The sequence below is a fragment of the Rhinoraja longicauda genome, chromosome 1 (assembly GCF_053455715.1).
Source record: "Rhinoraja longicauda isolate Sanriku21f chromosome 1, sRhiLon1.1, whole genome shotgun sequence".
NCBI lineage: Eukaryota > Metazoa > Chordata > Chondrichthyes > Rajiformes > Arhynchobatidae > Rhinoraja > Rhinoraja longicauda.
The window spans coordinates 129,428,989-129,447,471 of NC_135953.1; the positions used below are offsets into that span (position 1 = coordinate 129,428,989).

Consider the following 18,483-nt stretch of genomic DNA (forward strand, 5'->3'; position numbering starts at 1 on the left):
CATTCATCCAATGCTTCCTCATGATCATAAAGAATTTGCATTTACCCTAATGCTTTTCACAGTTTACAACATCCTGTTGCAATACATAGCTAGCAAATTGTCACTTAGTTATGCAGGCTTCTAAGCATCAAATTATGCATAAACATTAAGATAAATGAAAAGTTAATCTGTTCAGTTGAAGGGTATGTGTTGGCCACAACACTGGAATCTTCCTTGTGCAATTTGGTGCCTGGCAGCATGTTTGTTTATTTTTTTTAAAGCTGTATTGGATTTTTGAAATATTTAAGATTACATACATTTTTAATTGTCACTAATTCTTTTTTCCTTTTTTTTTAAAGGTGATTTGTATGGAGCAATTGGCTCACCAGTCAGGTTCACCAGGACTGTGGTGGTGGGGAAGCGTAAAGAACTAGTTCAACGATTACTTTACGTCCTTAGTTACTTCATACGGTGCTCAGATCTTCAGGAAAATGAGATGCACTGGGAAGGTAAGCTTCAAGAAACTGAGAATGTCCAATCAGGAGCCAAGATCAGCACTGTACTCGAGAAAGGACAAGTGGAAGAATCTGAATACATTGTGGTCACCGTCCATAAGGATGACCCTGGTTTCAGCACTCCCATTCAATCTCTGACAAATACTGGGAAAAGGAGCACTCCAGTAAAAGGCAAGCACACTAATGTAGATGTAGCACTCAAAGCTAGCAACTGTGAAAGTGCTGAATTTGATACTCGTGTGGGGTGGACCTCTGGAGAGTGCTGTCAAATTCCTTCTATTGCGAATGAACCCAAATTTAGCGATGCTGACAGTTTAAGAGGGATCACAGCACCTGCTCTGGAAATTAAGATGCACTCTTCCTTGAGTGTGAAAGGTGCCACTACGTGTAATGCTGAGATGCACACGTTTGGACATGAACCAGTTGGGTTGGCTGAAAGTTCTTCTGATTTTGGGGCATCTGCTGCAGTTAAGTTGGCTCCAATGAAAAAGCCTCCAGGCTCCACTTCCAGTGTGGGCATAAATTGTCCAGAAAGACCCTATCAACGGAGTCCACACCTACAAAGCAGAGTGATGTTTCAGATTGGCTGCTCGTTTTCACCTGATTCAGATATTGAATCAAGAAGAAAAACAATGGCACAAAATCTAGAACGTCAGGGTGCAGAAAACAACAATGATGCTCAAACGTCGAACGATGTTGCCTTCTCAGAAACTGATGCACTACATCAGCCTGTTATGGACCAGCTCAAAGAGGTCATGGTCATAGAAAGGGTGAAGACAAAGGATCAGCATTGCTTTTTAAGAATCCCTTCTCATGTAAAGAATACCAATGTCTTGGAATGTGGTCATGAGGACAAAGGCATTGAAAGAAATTCATTGGCAGAAATACCGACCCGGGTCACTTGCATCACCAGAGCCAATGAAGAGGCTGGATCAAATGAACAAAATAACACGGAGATTGCTGAAACAACGAGGACGTGTCAGAACATTGAAACCGTGTCTTCTGTTATCATTAACGCTAGTTTTGGTGATCAGGACAGGCCAGTCACTTCTGACATCCCCAATGGGGAAAATAAGGATTCTGGGAAGAAAGATACTCTCCGGATAGATGCTGACATTCCCAGAAATGAAAGTTCTGACAGTGCTCTTGGAGAGAGTGACGATGAAGAGGTATCCCACGATTCATCTAAACAAGGATTTGAATGTTGCAATGAGAGACAAACTAGGATGGCAGAGATTGAACTTCCATTACCAAGGTAAAATAATTTATGAATAGGAAAGCTCTAAATGTGAGAGGGAAAATATCATCAATATGGACCATTGATTTGTTTTTTGAAACGATTATGAATAGGGGTTCTGATTGTGCAACATAGCTATATATTCTGCAATGCTTTGTGGCCTCGAGTGAGATTCTAATGAACTTGAGCACGACCATAGATATTCAAAGATCAAGACCCTGCTGAGTGTCTCCAGTATTGTTCTCTTGAACGTTTCAGTTTTTCTTTCTGTCTCATCTAACAATTGAGATTGCTTGTGATATGACCTGTAAGTTGCTCATCCCCAAAGTAATGACACCTTCCATACTGCATGGACTGAAGAATGGTAAACTGTGGTGCACTCTGTTTCAGAAAACCACACCCAAAATGTGTACCTGCTCTTTCCACATGTTCCTTGGTACTATTGTTTAACAAAACATTCACTGACCTCAGATTAACAAAATATAATCTCATATCAGCAATTGCTCTTTATTAAAGAGAATCGGTTCCAAACTTCCCCTCCAGCTGTAGATTTTCATCAGTTAACAATTCCCCTTTAAAATGTTGAGATACTTGATAACATCACTAACATTTTCAAATTCCTGGGAACATAACCCTTGGGATTCCATGCTTTCATTAAACTAAATTTCATTCCCGTCAGGCCAATATATCATTCATAATGGAATTTAGGAAAGGAAAATGCATGATTAATGTTTGGCATAGACTAAGGTCTTGTTTCTGTGCTGTATTATTCTGTAATTCTTAAATGTTCTGACGAGAACTGAATGCAGGCTCCCAGTGTTCCTTTGCAGGGATTTCATGCTGCTGTAACATCAATTCTATTTACTTTTATTCCGATCTCCTGACTATTGGAGCTACATTGGTAATTAAATTTTAGAATATATTTTGTTCAAAGCATTTTAATGGCTCATGTATATGGACTGTAAAATACTTTTGGATCCTAACATGTAACTTTTGACCATTTTGATAATATTCCAATGCATTCCTTTGGGCTCCAAATAGATAACCTCCCTCTAGCCCATGCTGAAATTAATTGACAACTGTTCAGCACTTTCACTTGCGTTAAACACATAGTTCAAGACTGGCTGTTGAACCCAACCTGTCTGCACTAGATTTTATGCTTCAATCAAGCCTTAACCTGAAATTCCTCAAACTTTTGTCAACATAACCCTCTATTCTTTCTCCCTGATGACGTAATCAAGCTATCCTGAACTGTACCAATTTTAGTTTATCAGCTGCCCCATGTGAGAATATTACATGTCACCACCAAACACTGACCAAAGTTTCTTTTGACTTCTCAGTTTAATTACTTGTAGCCATCTCAGTGATTAGGGTATCACTCTGTTAGTGTGTCACTGTGCAATAATATTCTATAATTCTTTAAATCCCTACGATGAAAACCTTCTGGCCCTAAAGATTTGCCATTCTAATTACTTTTTTAATTTAATTGATTTACTTATTAATCGTGATGCATCCTCATCCCTAATTCATTATGAGCCACTTATTTACATTATTCCGATATTCATCCCTTTTTATTTTCCCTGCATTCCCATCAGCTCTTCTCCTTCTCCCCCCTCCCCCCCCCTTCGATTCTACCCCGCTAATGTTCACACTGGAGGCATTTTACATTGGCCAATTAACCGATGATCTTGCAGGTCTTTAGGATATTGGAGATTATCCGAGCGCCTGGGGCAAATCAACGGATATGGGGAGAGCCTGCAAACTCCACAAACACGACACTGGAGGTCACATTGAATGTAGGTCACTTGGGAAGTGAGCAACAGCTCTGAACTGCACTACTGTACTGCCCACAACTTTGAATAATTCAAAAATAGCCGTGGCAGTGCTGGATTTGATACCTCTGAGAGATGGATTTCCAGAAAGTGCTGTGAAATCCTTTTAGTTAAAAAAAAAAAAAAGATCTTAACAACCTAGATTCTTAGATGCTTACCTTTACTCATTTTCAGCCACAACTGTGAATTCAATCACTTAATGGTTATAATCAGAAAACTGTACACGTACTATTAACTGATTCTCTTCCATCGCTCACTATTAAACTTTACTCGACCCCACCCCACCCCACCATCTTCCCAACCCCACTGAAAATCCTGTTTGTTTTAATATACTTTATTGCACCAAATTATCTTGAATGTATTAAAGGTTCTTTTCCTGACATGAGTTCGACTGCTTCTCCCAATTTATCTTCGTGTTCAATTAAACCACTTCCCATTGTAGCCATTATATCTGATGTCTTGAAAAGGGTCTACTGGCAAAGCTGAGATGCTTCATCTCCTCTCAACTTCCATGGCTCTCTGGTCAAGCACATCTGATTTGCCCATGCAGTGGCAGTTCACAAAGAGACAGATCTCTGAGCTCTGATGGACTTGATCCTGCATTTTTTAAGGAAAAAAAATGGCTGTTGCAAAATTAAGTATTTAAATGCTGAATAAGTCTTTGAATAAATGTGTAAAATATGTGTCTGGTGTGGTAGGCGTGTATGTACACAACATTTTTTTCAAAGTATATCTTTACCATGTGGTTGTGTTGCAGCATCAAAATGAACAGCAAGCCAAGTCTCAATAATTTTGGAAGATCCTTGTTTGGTGGCTACTGTTCACAGTATGTCCCAGATTTTGTCTTGCATGGAATTAGTTCAGATGAAAATCTGAAGCAATTTTTAATGGCAGATTTGACTCGTGCTGTGCAGGTCAGTAATGTGTTGCATGTCACTTACTATCATCTGCCACCATTTTGTGGCAAGGTTGTTTCCTAAAAAATATGAGGAAAGCTAGAAATCAGAGTGTAGTAAGACTGGTATAATGCAACAAAAGGCCACGTGGATCATTATTGAAGAGGGAACTTTGCTCTAATCTTATATGGAAGTAACTGGAAATAAATTGTAGAGGTTATGAAATGTCGGCCATGTGTTCTTCGCTCATGGGTGGCACAGTAGTGCAGCAGTAGAATTGCTGCCTTACAGCGCCAGAGACCTGGGTTTGATGCTATCTACGGATGCTATCTGAACGGAGATTGTGCGTTCTCCCTGTGACTGAGTGAGTTTTCTCCGGGTTCCTCCCACACTCCAAAGAAGTGCAGGTTTGTAGGTTAATTGGCTTTGTAAATTGTGCCCAGTATGTAGGATAGTGCTAGTGTACGGGGTGATTGCTGGTTGGCGTGGACTCGGTGGGCCAAAGAGCCTGTTTCCACGCTATATCTCTAAAGTCTAAAGTAAAGTCCAATGAATAAAAAGATGGATCAGCACTGGTAACAGGGCTAAAGCTCTATTCAAAAGTAAGCAAAAAATATAATCATTGATATAAATACAAATTAGGTTAATCTCGCAATGTGAAAACCCAATTATAGGCCCAAGTTGAATGGAGCCATCCACGTCTACTATCACTGCTATTAAATAATCATTCCTTCTTAGCAGCTGCGTCAACAGTTGCGAGAGCAACTGAAACGTTACTTTAAAACTTGCATCTTCCAGTTACCTAATGTGTCCCATGTGTGAAAGTGCAAGTCAAACATCTTGTTTAAAAAAAACTAGTTCTGGGAAGCATCTTAGATAGGAGCATATGCTGCCTTTAGGTCTTGCTGTTATTGGGATTATGGGATTTTTTTCCCATCAATAGGGAATTTGGTTGCCCTGAGAGCCTTCATAGCCAGTTGGATAAGTCAAAGGGTTGGAATAACTCTCCTCGTGTGAGTTCCCAGCTAGCAGATCTGATATTGCAGGGAATGCAAATCAGTACAGAAATGAAATTCTGCCAGTTCCATTTCCTGCTGATCTTCCATCTCTGCTAATGCTCAAGTGACTAATCAAAATGGCAGATAATTGAAGTGCACTGATTGGAAGCATGGGGTTTGTGATATTTCCAATATTCTGAATGGCTTGAATTATTTAAGTGATTTTTGAGAGATGTGCATAATGGAAAAAATGTTTAATTGCTGATATCATCCTTTTCCACTTTGGTATTTCAGCATCCTGTTTTAGATGAACCTATTGCAGAAGCTGTCTGCATTATTGCAGACACAGACAAATTGTCAGTCCAGGTGGCTACAAGCCAAAGAAAGGCGGTGGACAATAAACTAGGCAAAGAGGTACTGGTCTCTAACTTTGTGTCCTGCCTGCTCCAGTCCATTCTTCAACTCTATAAACTACAGCTACCACCTGATCATGTAAGTACATCACTGCAAAATGATATTCTGATTTGTCTGCTACTGATTGTCAAACCTTGTGTGTTTGAAAGACAGAACTGCAGAGTTGGATTTCTGAAATACAAACTGAAACTCTTGGGATTATTCCAGAACACACTCCAGCTGTGGGAGCCTGATTAAAACATCATTGACCTGAGACTTTAACTCCGTTTCGTTTAGTTCTCACGGAAGGAATGAAATATCATAGATCTGAAACTTAAAGAAACATTGCAACAAAGGAGTAAGAGTAGGCTGTTTGTCCTTCAAGCCTGCTCTGCCATTCTGTAAGGTTATGATTAATCCCCTACCTTATCACTATCTTCCCTAACCATTTGAAGTATTTTATGTCTAGAAATAGTCATAGAGTGATGCAATGTGGAAACAGGCCCTTTGACCCACCTGCCCGCATTTGGCCCATATCACTCCAAACCTGTCCTATCCATGTACCTGTCTTAACTGTTTCTTAAATGTTGGGATAGTCCCTGCCTCGACTACCTCCTCTGGCAGCTTGTTCCATACACCCACCACCCTTTGTGTGAAAAGGTTACCCCTCAGATTCCTATTAAATCTTTTTCCCTTCACCATAAACCTATGTCCTCTGGTCCTCGATTCACCTACTCTGGGCAAGAGACTGCATTTACCCGATCTATTCCTCTCATGATTTTGTACACCTCTATAAGATCCACCCCTCACCCTCCTGCATGCCAAGGAATAGTCTCGAGTGAACTCAACCTCTCCCTGTAGCTCACACCCTCTAGTTCTGGAAACATCCTTGTAAATCTTCTCCGTACCCTTTCCAGCTTGACAATTTCTTTCCTATGGAACAAGCAGGCATTGTTAAGGTAAGTACAGTGACAATATTTAAGAGACATTTGGTCAGGTGGGTGGCTAAGAAAGATTGGGAGAAATATGGGTCAAATGCAGGCAAATTAGACTTTTGGAGATGGGCATTTCGGTCAGCATTGATGAGTTAGGCCAAAGGGTCGTGTCCCCCCTGTATTCTAAGACTCAATAAAAACAATAGAATCATTTTGAATAACTTCTATTTAAATCCCTTACTGATGAAGGCCAACATGTCACAAGCCATCTTCACCACCCTTTATACCTGCAATGCCACTTTCAGGGAACCATGAGCTTGTATTCCTAGATCCTTCTGCAGTACAACACTTCATTGGGCCGTACCGTGCACTGTGAAGGTCTTGTCCTTGGTTTGACTTCCAAAATGTGCACACTGAACTAATTATCATATCATATCATATATATACAGCCGGAAACAGGCCTTTTCGGCCCTCCAAGTCCGTGCCGCCCAGCGATCCCCGTACATTAACACTATCCTACACCCACTAGGGACAATTTTTACATTTACCCAGCCAATTAACCTACATACCTGTACGTCTTTGGAGTGTGGGAGGAAACCGAAGATCTCGGAGAAAACCCACGCAGGTCACGGGGAGAACGTACAAACTCCTTACAGTGCAGCACCCGTAGTCAGGATCGAACCTGAGTCTCCGGTGCTGCATTCGCTGTAAAGCAGCAACTCTACCGCTGCGCTACCGTGCCGCCCATTAGAACCCTATTTGCCAATCCTTGACTCACTTCCACAGATGGTCAAAATGCCTCTAATTATTAATAAATCAACTTCATTGTATACGTCACCACATATTTTAGTGTCATCTGCAAACTGATTAACTACATTATTTCACATACTCATCCAAATCATCGATGTAGATGGCAAACAATAGACCCAGCACTGACCCCTGAGGCACACCACTATTCATGAGCCTCCTCAACGAGACACTACCTTCATTCATCAAGCCAATTTTGAATCCAATGAAATAGTTTTCCTTGGACCCTGTGCAATCTAATTCAATAGTAACCTGTCATGTGGAACTTTATCAAAGATCTTGCTGAAGTTCATGAATGCTCATGATGTTCAAAAATACTCTATCAAACCCGTGAGAAGCCTTCACCCATGCAAGTCGTGCTGACTATTCCTAATCAACCCTAATCTTTCCAAATGTGTTTTCCAAATTTGAGTAATTTGTACTGAATTTTGTTTCTAATTAATTCTGACATCCCTATCTCTTTTCATCGCAGTGTGTGATCCATCTTGAGGATAGACTTCAAGAGCTGTATTTTAGAAGCAAGATGCTGTCCGAGTACCTCAAAGGCCACACGAGAGTCCACATAAAAGAACTGGGAGTGGTGCTGGGGTAAATCAAAACATTTAAACTATTCTGTGGATTTGCTTAAGTTAAAAGGATGTGTTGAAGTCCCACCGCAGACTCCAGAGACTGGAGCTCAAAATTGTAGTTGCCACTCCTGTGCAGTAGTGCAAGAGTGCCCCATTGTGTATTTCAGATTAAATGCTCACCTGCTTCAGGTGTCTGTATATAGTACCATGGCAGCTTCGTTTCAGTGAAATTCAGGTCAATGTAATTTATAAAGCTTAACAATTTATTTTGTAACCAACTTTGTATTTTCTCCAAATTTGCCTTTGGTGCTCACTAAAAATAGAGATTTTCCCTTGTGCTGCAGTCACAGCACATTTTATGAATAGTTTCAATTTATAAATTAAAGTTTTGGTCTTTAAAAGCGCAGTCTTTTTTTTTTCCACTTGTGTATAATTAAAAACGTCTTGTGTTGCTGCACGTGGTGATATTTTAGTGCATGCATCCCAGTCCTGCAGTCAGAAGCTGCTGTGATATATTAGCTTTGCTTCAGCGTTAACATCTCATATCTTTGTGCATATCTCTTTGTTTTTTATATCATTTTGATACTCTGGTCTGTGTCAAGAGAGAGTCATAGAATCATTCACGTCACAGTGCAGAATCAGGCTCTTGGCCCTTATGCCTATCTAATTTAACTATTTGCATATGTTTGGCATAAAATGCTTTGAACCTTTCCTATGTATGTACCCTATCTACCACCTCCCCCCCTCAACTCCATCCAAGGACCCAAACAGTCTTTCCAGGTGAGACAAAGGTTCACCTGCACCTCCTCCAACCTCATCTATTGCATCCGCTGCTCTAGATGTCAACTTATTTACATCGGCGAAACCAAGCGCAGGCTCGGCAATCGCTTCGCTCAACACCTGCGCTCGGTCCGCGTTGGCCAAACTGATCTCCCGGTGGCCGAGCACTTCAACTCCCCCTCCCATTCCCAGTCTGACCTTTCTGCCTCCTCCAGTGCCATAGTGAGCCCCACCGGAAATTGGAGGAACAGCACCTCATATTTCGCCTGGGCAGCTTGCAGCCCAGTGGTATGAACATCGACTTCTCCAACTTTAGATAGTTCCTCTGCCCCTCTCTTCCCCACCTCCTTCCCAGATCTCCCTCTATCTTCCTGTCTCCACCTATATCCTTCCTTTGTCCCGCCCTCCTGACATCAGTCTGAAGAAGGGTCTCGACCCGAAACATCACCCATTCTCTCCTGAGATGCTGCCTGACCTGCTGAGTTACTCCAGCATTTTGTGAATAAATACCTTCGATTTGTACCAGCATCTGCAGTTATTTTCTTATACTATATATATGTACTTGTCAAAGTATTTAAACGCTGTAACTGTAGCTACCATTACCTTCAGAAGATCAAGATGCCAAATACCCATTGTGAAAAATATTCTCCTCGGATCCTTTTAAATCACCTCCTTGTATTAAATCTATGCCCTCTAATTTTAGACTCCCCTGTCCTGGGAAAAAGACTAACTATTAATCCAATTAATGTCCATCATGATTTAATAAACCTGAAAAAGTTACTCTTTGGCTTCCTTTGCTCCAGGGAAAAAGTCCCAGGCATCCAATCTCTCCCTTTGCACTTCAGCCCTTCAGTCCAGGCAACATTCTTGGGCGTTTTTTCTGCACCCTCCCTAGCCTAATCAGTTTTTTCCTCTAGTGTGGCGACCTGTATTGTACACAACATTCTATCAAAGGACCAACATATTGTGCAACTGTCCCAACTCTTCTACTCAATGCTTCAGCAAATGAGAGCAGGCACTGACTTTGCCACCTTTCTTTCGCTGTTGCCTCTTTTGGGGAACTATGTACATACCCATGGGTCTCTCTGGACCACAATATTCTTCCGTGTATGTCCTGGCCTGTTTTAACTTCCCTTAAGTGGTTTTAGTGTCTTTGCGTTAGGAGGGGGGTGTAGGGAACTTCATTAATAATTCACCAAACTGATCTCCCGGTGGCCGAGCACTTCAACTCCCCCTCCCATTCCCAGTCTGACCTTTCTGTCATGGGCCTCCTCCAGTGCCATAGTGAGGCCCACTGGAAATCGGAGGAGCAGCACCTCATATTTCGCCTGGGCAGTTTGCAGCCCGGTGGTATGAACATCGACTTCTCCAACTTTAGATAGTTCCTCTGTCCCTCCCGTCCCCTCCTCCTTCCCAGGTCTCCCTCCATCTTCCTGTCTCCACCTATATCCTTCCTTTGTCCCGCCCCCCTGACATCAGTCTGAAGAAGGGTCTCGACCCGAAACGTCACCCATTCCTTCTCTCCCGAGATGCTGCCTGACCTGCTGAGTTACTCCAACATTTTGTGAATAAATACCTTCGATTTGTACCAGCTTCTGCAGTTATCTTCTTATACTTCATTAATAATAACCTCCATGTCAGGTTAGCCATTATAATTCTAAAGAGCTTTCCCAAACACATGATCCTACTTTTGATGGGTGAGTAAAATATGAGAACACTTTCTGCTTAACTTTGTTATGTGCTCTATCTTAATCCCCCTTCTGTGTTGTGTTACTCTGTTCAAATCTGTCAGTCCATAAGAATGTGCATGATCTTCCAAAGGGTCTATATCTGTTTACATGATACATAATGCATGTGGTTGGTTTGCACACTGCCTTAAAAGTGGCACAATTTCGGGAGATGTATACGGAAAGCTGTTTCAACAACTTTTTTTTCTCCACAGAATTGAATCAAATGATTTGCCTCTGTTGGCTGCTATAGCAAGTACTCATTCTCCATATGTTGCCCAGATACTCCTTTAAGCTAAACCCTCTGGAGGGGCAGAAAGAAATCAAACTGTGAACCTTGGATGGCATCAAGTTGGAAAATGTTGTTAGTGCTTATCTACAACTATCAATCATAGTGATGACAAGACCATTGATGAAGAGTGCATTCAATTAACAGTGAAAATGTTCCATCACTTTTCAGGCATTTTCTGAGATAAGTGATTATCAGTGAGGAACTTTCATGAATAATGCTTAGGGTTATCTTTACTAGTCAAATTCTAAAAGTTGTTGCAAGTAAAGCATGTTTTCAAACAAAAGGAATCATCCAAAAAACAAGCTGTTTTGTCATCTTGAATGCTTGCTTTTATTGTGTTTTTGACTTTTGAATCGTTTCAGCAGTTGCCTTAATTGGTGCATAGCAGTGTTAGGAAAAACTATAAACATAGCATTCCTGTTCAAAAATACAAACAATTGCATCGATTGATTCAATATTTCTGAATCACTAGGATACTATATTGTCCTGCAAGGAAAACAGCAAAAGGTAGAGCTATAGCAATTGTCCATTGTTCTTGTACAAATGGATTGACAAGCTTTTGGTTTATTTGTGCTCCTGTTTAAAGGGACAAAGAAGGCTGATTTTTTAATCTTTTAGGGATTATCTTTAAATGAGTGCTGTTTACAATTAGTTAGAATTTTTTTGTGAGTTAACATTCTTGTACGAATTGAGTGGCATATGAAATTCAGCTTCATACTGAAAAAAATCACTGATCCTTTTCAATGGAATAAATTGTATTTCTGTGTCCACTCTGACTTCAGTGAAAGAAGTCAGATGGTGAATGGTGCCAACATAACAATTGGAGTGTGGGAGGGGGAAGGAAAGAGTTTATTCTTGTGCATTCTCTGTATGCAATATGGACTGAGCTCGTGGGAATTATATTGAAGCTTCTTCTGATGTAACTGCATTTTACAAAACTGCTGGGTATACACAAGCCAACATCATTACTCTGTGTGAAGCAGGATACCGAGCTCGCAGGTGCATCCAATTTGAGAAATAATGCTCAGAGGACTTTTGAGATGATCTTTCCCCCATTTCATTTACTGCAAAGGACCAGCAAATGCAAAAATATCCATGTTTTACAAATATTAACTTTTTGTTCATTACTGTCTAGAGATTTTTTTTCAAAAAAAAGCAATTCGGGACTCGAAGGAAAATGTGTCTCTGCTCCAGATTACAATTTGTTTGCCTCGAGAAATGTTATTGTTCTCCCAGCGTGCAACTGTAACAAAAAAATCACTTCCTTTTTTATATTTTATGTGAGAAGGCAAAGTATTGAATGCAAAACTTCTAATTTAGTTCTGTCTTGTCGGCATGATTCTGTTTTGAATAAGCAGACTTTTAATCATTTTTAATTTAGAATTAAGTGGGAAGAATACAATCAAACTTTGATGCGGAAATTGGTGGTGCTTTGGTTTATTGTTCACATAATCTCAAAAATTACAAAGTGGTTACAGTTTTTTGTATTGTAAAAAAAAAACGGAGCTTTTTGTTGAATTCTTGGAAACTGAAAATGTTGCTTGTTTTAAGTCTACATGTTTGATCTTGGACTGTTACTGATATCTTGCCTTAACAGCCTATAGCTGGAAAGTAAAAATGCCTGAAACTTTATAATGGTATTTCTGATAAAAAGCATGAAAATCTGAACACACTCGCACTACTATTTGAGAGCAACACAACATTTAACTTTTCTTGCCACAGGTGCTTGTATGTTACCAATGAGGAGGATTGCATATCTGAATTTTTGCAATCGAGCGATGTGTTTGAACCAGACTGTATTTGTTATTTTGTTACTTGTACACCAGGCCCAGCACTGCTATCTTGAAAACTAATTTTCGCTGCAATGGAAAGTAAAGTTCACAGAGTCATGCCGTCCCAAAATAGAGAACAGTGACAAAGCCTGGATGAGGTTTCAGCCGCTTGACACAAAGATTAATATTTGGATTTGGCTGCCTAAGCTGGCTGATCAGTAACCACACATTTTGATTCCTTAGCGGCAGAACGCTTGAGATGAAAAGGATTTTATTCTCCCTGTGTCATGCATCTAAATCTTGTCTCTGAATCATTTTAATGCCCCAACACAGTTTATTCTCTCGCCTAATATAGAGGTTAAATTGATCCACCTTTTCCAGAGTCACACCTCAGAGGTTTTGCGTGTGAAGGCATCTTTAAATAAAAAAATTTTAATCTCCATTTTTACACATTAAACAGTTGGCTTTTTAAATGAAGAGACAATATGTAACATTCTTGCTGAATACTCAACAGTGCATTTAAAACAAAAAGAAAACAGAAAATGTTGGAAATATTCAGCACGTCAGGTCACATTTGTGCAAAGGGTATACATTTCAGGATCCTGATCCTTCAGTACTGGGCAGAGGGAAAATGTCCTTGGAACATGTGGGATATGCCATTACCTCTGTACCATTAACTGTAGCTACTAACTTGAGCTGTAGCTGACCTGATTCTGAAAGTATTTTGATTTGCTGTATACATTTACAAACCTATTGTAGACTGAGCAAGCATGGAATTTAGTGAGGAGTCTCAGAATCTTGAACACTACGCTGACTCTGCAAAGTCTGTCTTATGGCATTTATTAGAAACATAGAAACATAGAAAATGGGTGCAGGAGGAGGACATTTGGCCCTTCGAGCCAGCACTGCCATTCATTGTGATCATGGTTGATCATCCACAATCAGTAACCTGCCTTCTCCCCATATCCCTTGATTTCACTAACCCCTAGAGCTCTATCTAACTCGCTTTTAAAATTCATCCAGTACATTGGCCTCCACTGCCTTCTGTGGCAGAGAATTCCACAAATTCACAAGTCTCTGGGTGAAAAAGTTTCTTCTCACCTCAGTTTTAAACGGCCTCCCCATTATTCTTAGACTGTGGCTCCTGGTTCTGGACTCCCCCGACATTGGGAACATTATTATCCTGACATATATGTTGGTCCATCATTGCCCCCTGAAACTTAAAGATTTTTAAAGCTCGTCACATTTGAAGCTTTCAGCAGATCTTTTGAATTAAACATTGTAAGAATAAATTACTTTAAATTTATTTTAATACTTTAATTCTATTTATCCATTCGTTTTTGCCACTTTATTGCATTTCACTTCTTATTGAAGAATGTTAACCAATGGCCAACATAGAAGTATTCTGAAGTAATGTATATGCAGATTTAAATCTCAATTGCTCAATTGATAATATTCTCACAGTATATTTTTAAAACTTTTGGTTCTAGATTGCAGGGGTAAATGTGCATGATCAATGATTGCACTCGCATACAAATGTTTGCCTGATTGTCCCTTTATTGCTACAATGTAGTTGTTGCAGAATCTGGTACACTTGTCGTTCATTCAGTCTATCTGCAAGTCAATCCTGTGAAAAGTGGGTGTGATCGGGTTTGTTATCTGCTCTGTAATCTGCATTAGGAAGAACTATACATTGGGGAACTTTCATTGTTTCCTGCTTAGATTGATGTCAATCCCAATTGGGAATGCAGTTGTCTTTGTTTGCATCTCAATTATTGCAGTCCTGCATCTTTAGTGAAAGTGAAAGAATGCTGCAGTTACACTCTGTCAGTCTGTACTTTGCTAATTCTCCTTGCGTAATTAATTGGCTGGTATTTAGCACGTTAAGCAAGCTTTTCTAACCTAAATGTCCGAAAAATTAATCTCAAGACAATTTTTCAAATATGGAGAAACTTGAGCCTCAAGATTTTCATAAAGCCATTTTTTTTATAAGAACACTAAGTACATTTCTATTTAAAGTGGGGATTTAAACTTACCGAAATTCTGAGAAACGCTACTTATTAAATCTACCTCAGTTGACTGACAAGAATCCAAACTTTCTTTGTTTGCAATGTCTTACTTTTCCAAATTTGTCTTTGTGTATTTTTGAATTTTGCTACGAAACAAATTCCTAAAATGATATGTGGCATGGTAACATTTTAATTGTGCTAGGCATAATTTTTGGTGTAGCTTTTCTGTTGTGATATCTTTTAAAATTTGTGTTGAATGGATTTTAGAAATACTGGTCTGCATGGAAAATTATACTTGTTGAATGTGACTTTTGAGTACAAGTGGCCGACAGAAGTATTCCTTAATTTGTTGCCCATATCAGTGTTGATATTAAAATGTTTGATTCTAACGTTTGTCTGATTCATGAAATCATAAACATATAGTTGCATTTTATTCTGGAAGCCAAATGGTATGAGAAATAGTGAATTTGCACAACATTTGGTCATAGCTAATGTTGATGTTTTTACTTCAGTATTTTGTTATTGTTTATATCTTGGAGTGTCAAAATAAATTAAAGCCTTTTTTAAAATTCGTCCATTGTTTAAAATAACAACAATGCCAAGAGGAAATTTAAGACGCATTCTAAAATGTTTGTACCTTATAAGAAAAAGTGGTTTTAAAGGATGGTGCAGAATTGCAGGTTTCTCAGTAAAATGCAACATGAGTTTTTCCACGTGCAGCAGATTTATACTGTATACCACATTGTCATTATTACCTATTCAGTTCTACGATGAGGTATTGAGTTGAGTGTCAGAAGTATATTCTCATGCAAATGTCAATGTATCGTTTTGAATCTTTAAGTGCAATAAAGCATTGTGTTATGAACATCTATTCTTTTTAATAGGTTGATAGCATGTGTTGGCTTCTGAGAGGCTTGCATTTCCTTAACCTTTGAGTGGTGCTTTTCTTGTCAGTACCATAACAGGCAGCACACATTCACTGGGTCCCCACACTATCTGGTTTTTCACCCTTTGTGCTATGAAAATGTAATTTGGTTAACAATTGTCTGTCACCCAACAAGCAACAAAAACCGGGGTACCTGCAGAACTTGTTGAGTCAAGGAGCATTTGTGGAGGTAAAACATGCCAATACCCTGCATCAGGACTGAGAGAGAAGAGGAAAGATTGTTAATACAAAACAATATTGGAGAGGGAGAATGGGAAAGTTGGGTTAGAGGCTGAAGGGGCTGGGATGATGGGCAGATGCAACCAGGTTGGGAGGGGGAGATTTAGATTTAGATTTAGAGATTTTAGATTTAGAGATACAGCGCGGAAACAGGCCCTTCGGCCCACCGGGTCCGTGCCACCCAGCGATCCCCGCACATTAACACTATCCTACACCCTAGGAACAATTTCTTTCTTTTTTTTAACATTTGCCCAGCCAATTAACCTAAATACCTGTACATCTTTGGAGTGTGGGAGGAAACCCACGCAGGTCACGAGGAGAACGTACAAACTCCGTACAGACAGTGCCCTTAGTCAGGATCGAACCTGAGTCTCCGGTGCTGCATTCGCTGTAAGGCAACAACTCTACCGCTGCGCCACCGTGCCGATTAGGACAAAGGCTGGTAAATGATAGGTGGACGCAAGTGGAGGTGGGGAAGGAAGAGGCATTGAACAAAGAGAGAAGAAAATTAAGTTGCATGGTAAGTATGTGTCGGAGGAGAGCACCGGGATGTGGGCTAACTAATTGGAAAATTTATTGTTCATACCATTGGGTTGCAAGCTACCCAAGCTGAATATAAGTTGTTCTTCCAATTTGTGCGTGGCTTGTGTGGCATTGGAGGAGACTGATGGGTTGATATGGGTAAGGAAAATGGTTAAAATGACAATTAGAAGCTTGAGTGGCCATTGTGGGCAGACCATATATACCACAGATGGTCTGTAAACTAGTTGTCCAGTTTACACTGGATTTCACCTATATACAGGAGGCCTCATCGTGAGCACCATAATACACGTAATACAGTTGGCCAGGTTGGAAGAACTGCCTTGTGAACCTTTGCCTCACTTGGAAGATCTGTTCTGGTCCCTGAATGCTGGTGAGAGGAGATGAAGGGACAAGTGCTGCACCTCCTGCAGTTGCAAGGAAGTCCTATGGGAGGAAGGAGCAGAGCAGAAAGTCATGGACATTGGACCCTGTGGAATGCAGAAAGGGAAAACATAACTGGTGGGATACTGCTAGAGCAGACAGAAATGGCAGAGGAATATGTTTTCGCTGTGCCAACTGGATGGGTAAACAACAGTTTAACACATGAACAGGCCCTATGGCCCACAGCGTCGGAGTTGAACATGATGCACGATTAAACTAATCCTTTTTGCCAGCACCTGATCCACATTCCCTGCATATTCATGTACTTATCTAAAAGCATCTTATTCATCTCTAACGTATCTGTGTCCGCCAACCCTGACAGTGCATTCATGGCACCTACTACTGTGGGGAACAAAAGCACAACTTGCCCCGCACGTCTCCTTTAAACTTTCACCCTTTCACTTTAAAGCTATGAACCAAAGTCCTCTAAGGATGCAACATGACTTCCTCATTCCTTATTCCCAATGACTGATGAAGGCAAGCGTACCATATGCATCCTCTGGACTCTCTGAAATGGCAGCCCAAGTAAATATTGTTAATGGGGGCATACGTGTATGAACAAACTGCAGGTGCTGGTTTAAACCAAAGATAGACTCAAAATACTGGAGTAACTCAGTCGGTCAGGCACCACCTCTGGAGAGAAGGAATGGGTGACGTTTCAGGTCGAGACCCTTCAGTATAGACTCCCTGAAAAGTTCTCTAGTATTTGACACGGCCACCCTAGGGTATAAAGCTGATTGGTCTCCCCTATCTCTGTCTCATTTTGTATATATCTATCAGGTCTCCCCTCAGCCTCCAACAATGGAAAACATTTAAGTATGTCCAATCTTACAGCTAATGCACTCTAATCCAGCTAGCATCCTGACAAACCTACCATATGGATAAAGCTTCTACATCCTTCCTGTAATAGGGCCGCCAGAACTGCACAATACTCCGAATGGGGCTGAACCAAAGTCCTATGATGCTACGGCATGCCTTCCTGGCTCTTGTACTCAATGTGTCATCTGAAGAAGGTTGCTGTACTATATGCTTTCCTTAACTCTTTTTTTTACTTGTATTGCCATTTCAGGAAGCTGTGGACTTAGACCCCAAAATCCCGCTATACAAAACTGATGTTTTGGGTCCTTTAACTCTATACTTTTCCCCATTGCATTCAACTTCCTAAACATCTCTCACTTATTCAGATTAAACTTCATTTTTCATTTCTCCACCCAAATCAGTAATTGTTGTGTTGTCTATAAATTTACTAACTAACCAATCTATATTTTCATCCAGGTCACATATCGATATTTTGCATCTATGCATCTACAAGTATGGGAAATTGAAGAAATGCATGTGAGGACTCCATCAATTACAGCAAAGAGGAACCTGTGCTTCTGGAAGGAGGACATTTCTGTGTAGTCCGAGAGCAAAAAGCCTCATGTTTAGAATAGATGCAGTGGAGATGGAGAAAGTGAGGGAAAGTGGCAACTTCATCTCCTGAGATGGAGACAGGGACCCAGAAAAAAAGTATCACGAATAGTCCAAGTGAATTCGAGGGCAGGTTGGAAGTTTTTGGCAAAAGTGGTGAAATTGAGTTTTGCATGGGAGAAGGATGCAGCACCAATGCAGTTA

At 40.3% G+C, this 18,483-nt stretch overlaps 1 protein-coding gene across 5 annotated transcripts in view; it reads left to right on the forward strand.

Moving 5' to 3' along the window:
- The window catches only part of LOC144597347 (folliculin-interacting protein 2-like), a 72,792-nt gene extending 57,204 nt beyond the window's left edge, over positions 1-15,588 (forward strand). For all 5 annotated transcript variants that reach the window (XM_078406617.1, XM_078406634.1, XM_078406626.1 and 2 more), the window contains 5 exons: positions 339-1,749; positions 4,321-4,477; positions 5,752-5,949; positions 8,065-8,180; positions 10,884-15,588. In XM_078406617.1, the coding sequence (XP_078262743.1) occupies positions 339-1,749; positions 4,321-4,477; positions 5,752-5,949; positions 8,065-8,180; positions 10,884-10,962 (1,961 nt within the window). In that variant the 3' untranslated portion in view covers positions 10,963-15,588. The remainder of the gene's footprint in view (positions 1-338; positions 1,750-4,320; positions 4,478-5,751; positions 5,950-8,064; positions 8,181-10,883) is intronic.
- The last annotated feature ends 2,895 nt before the right edge of the window (positions 15,589-18,483 follow it).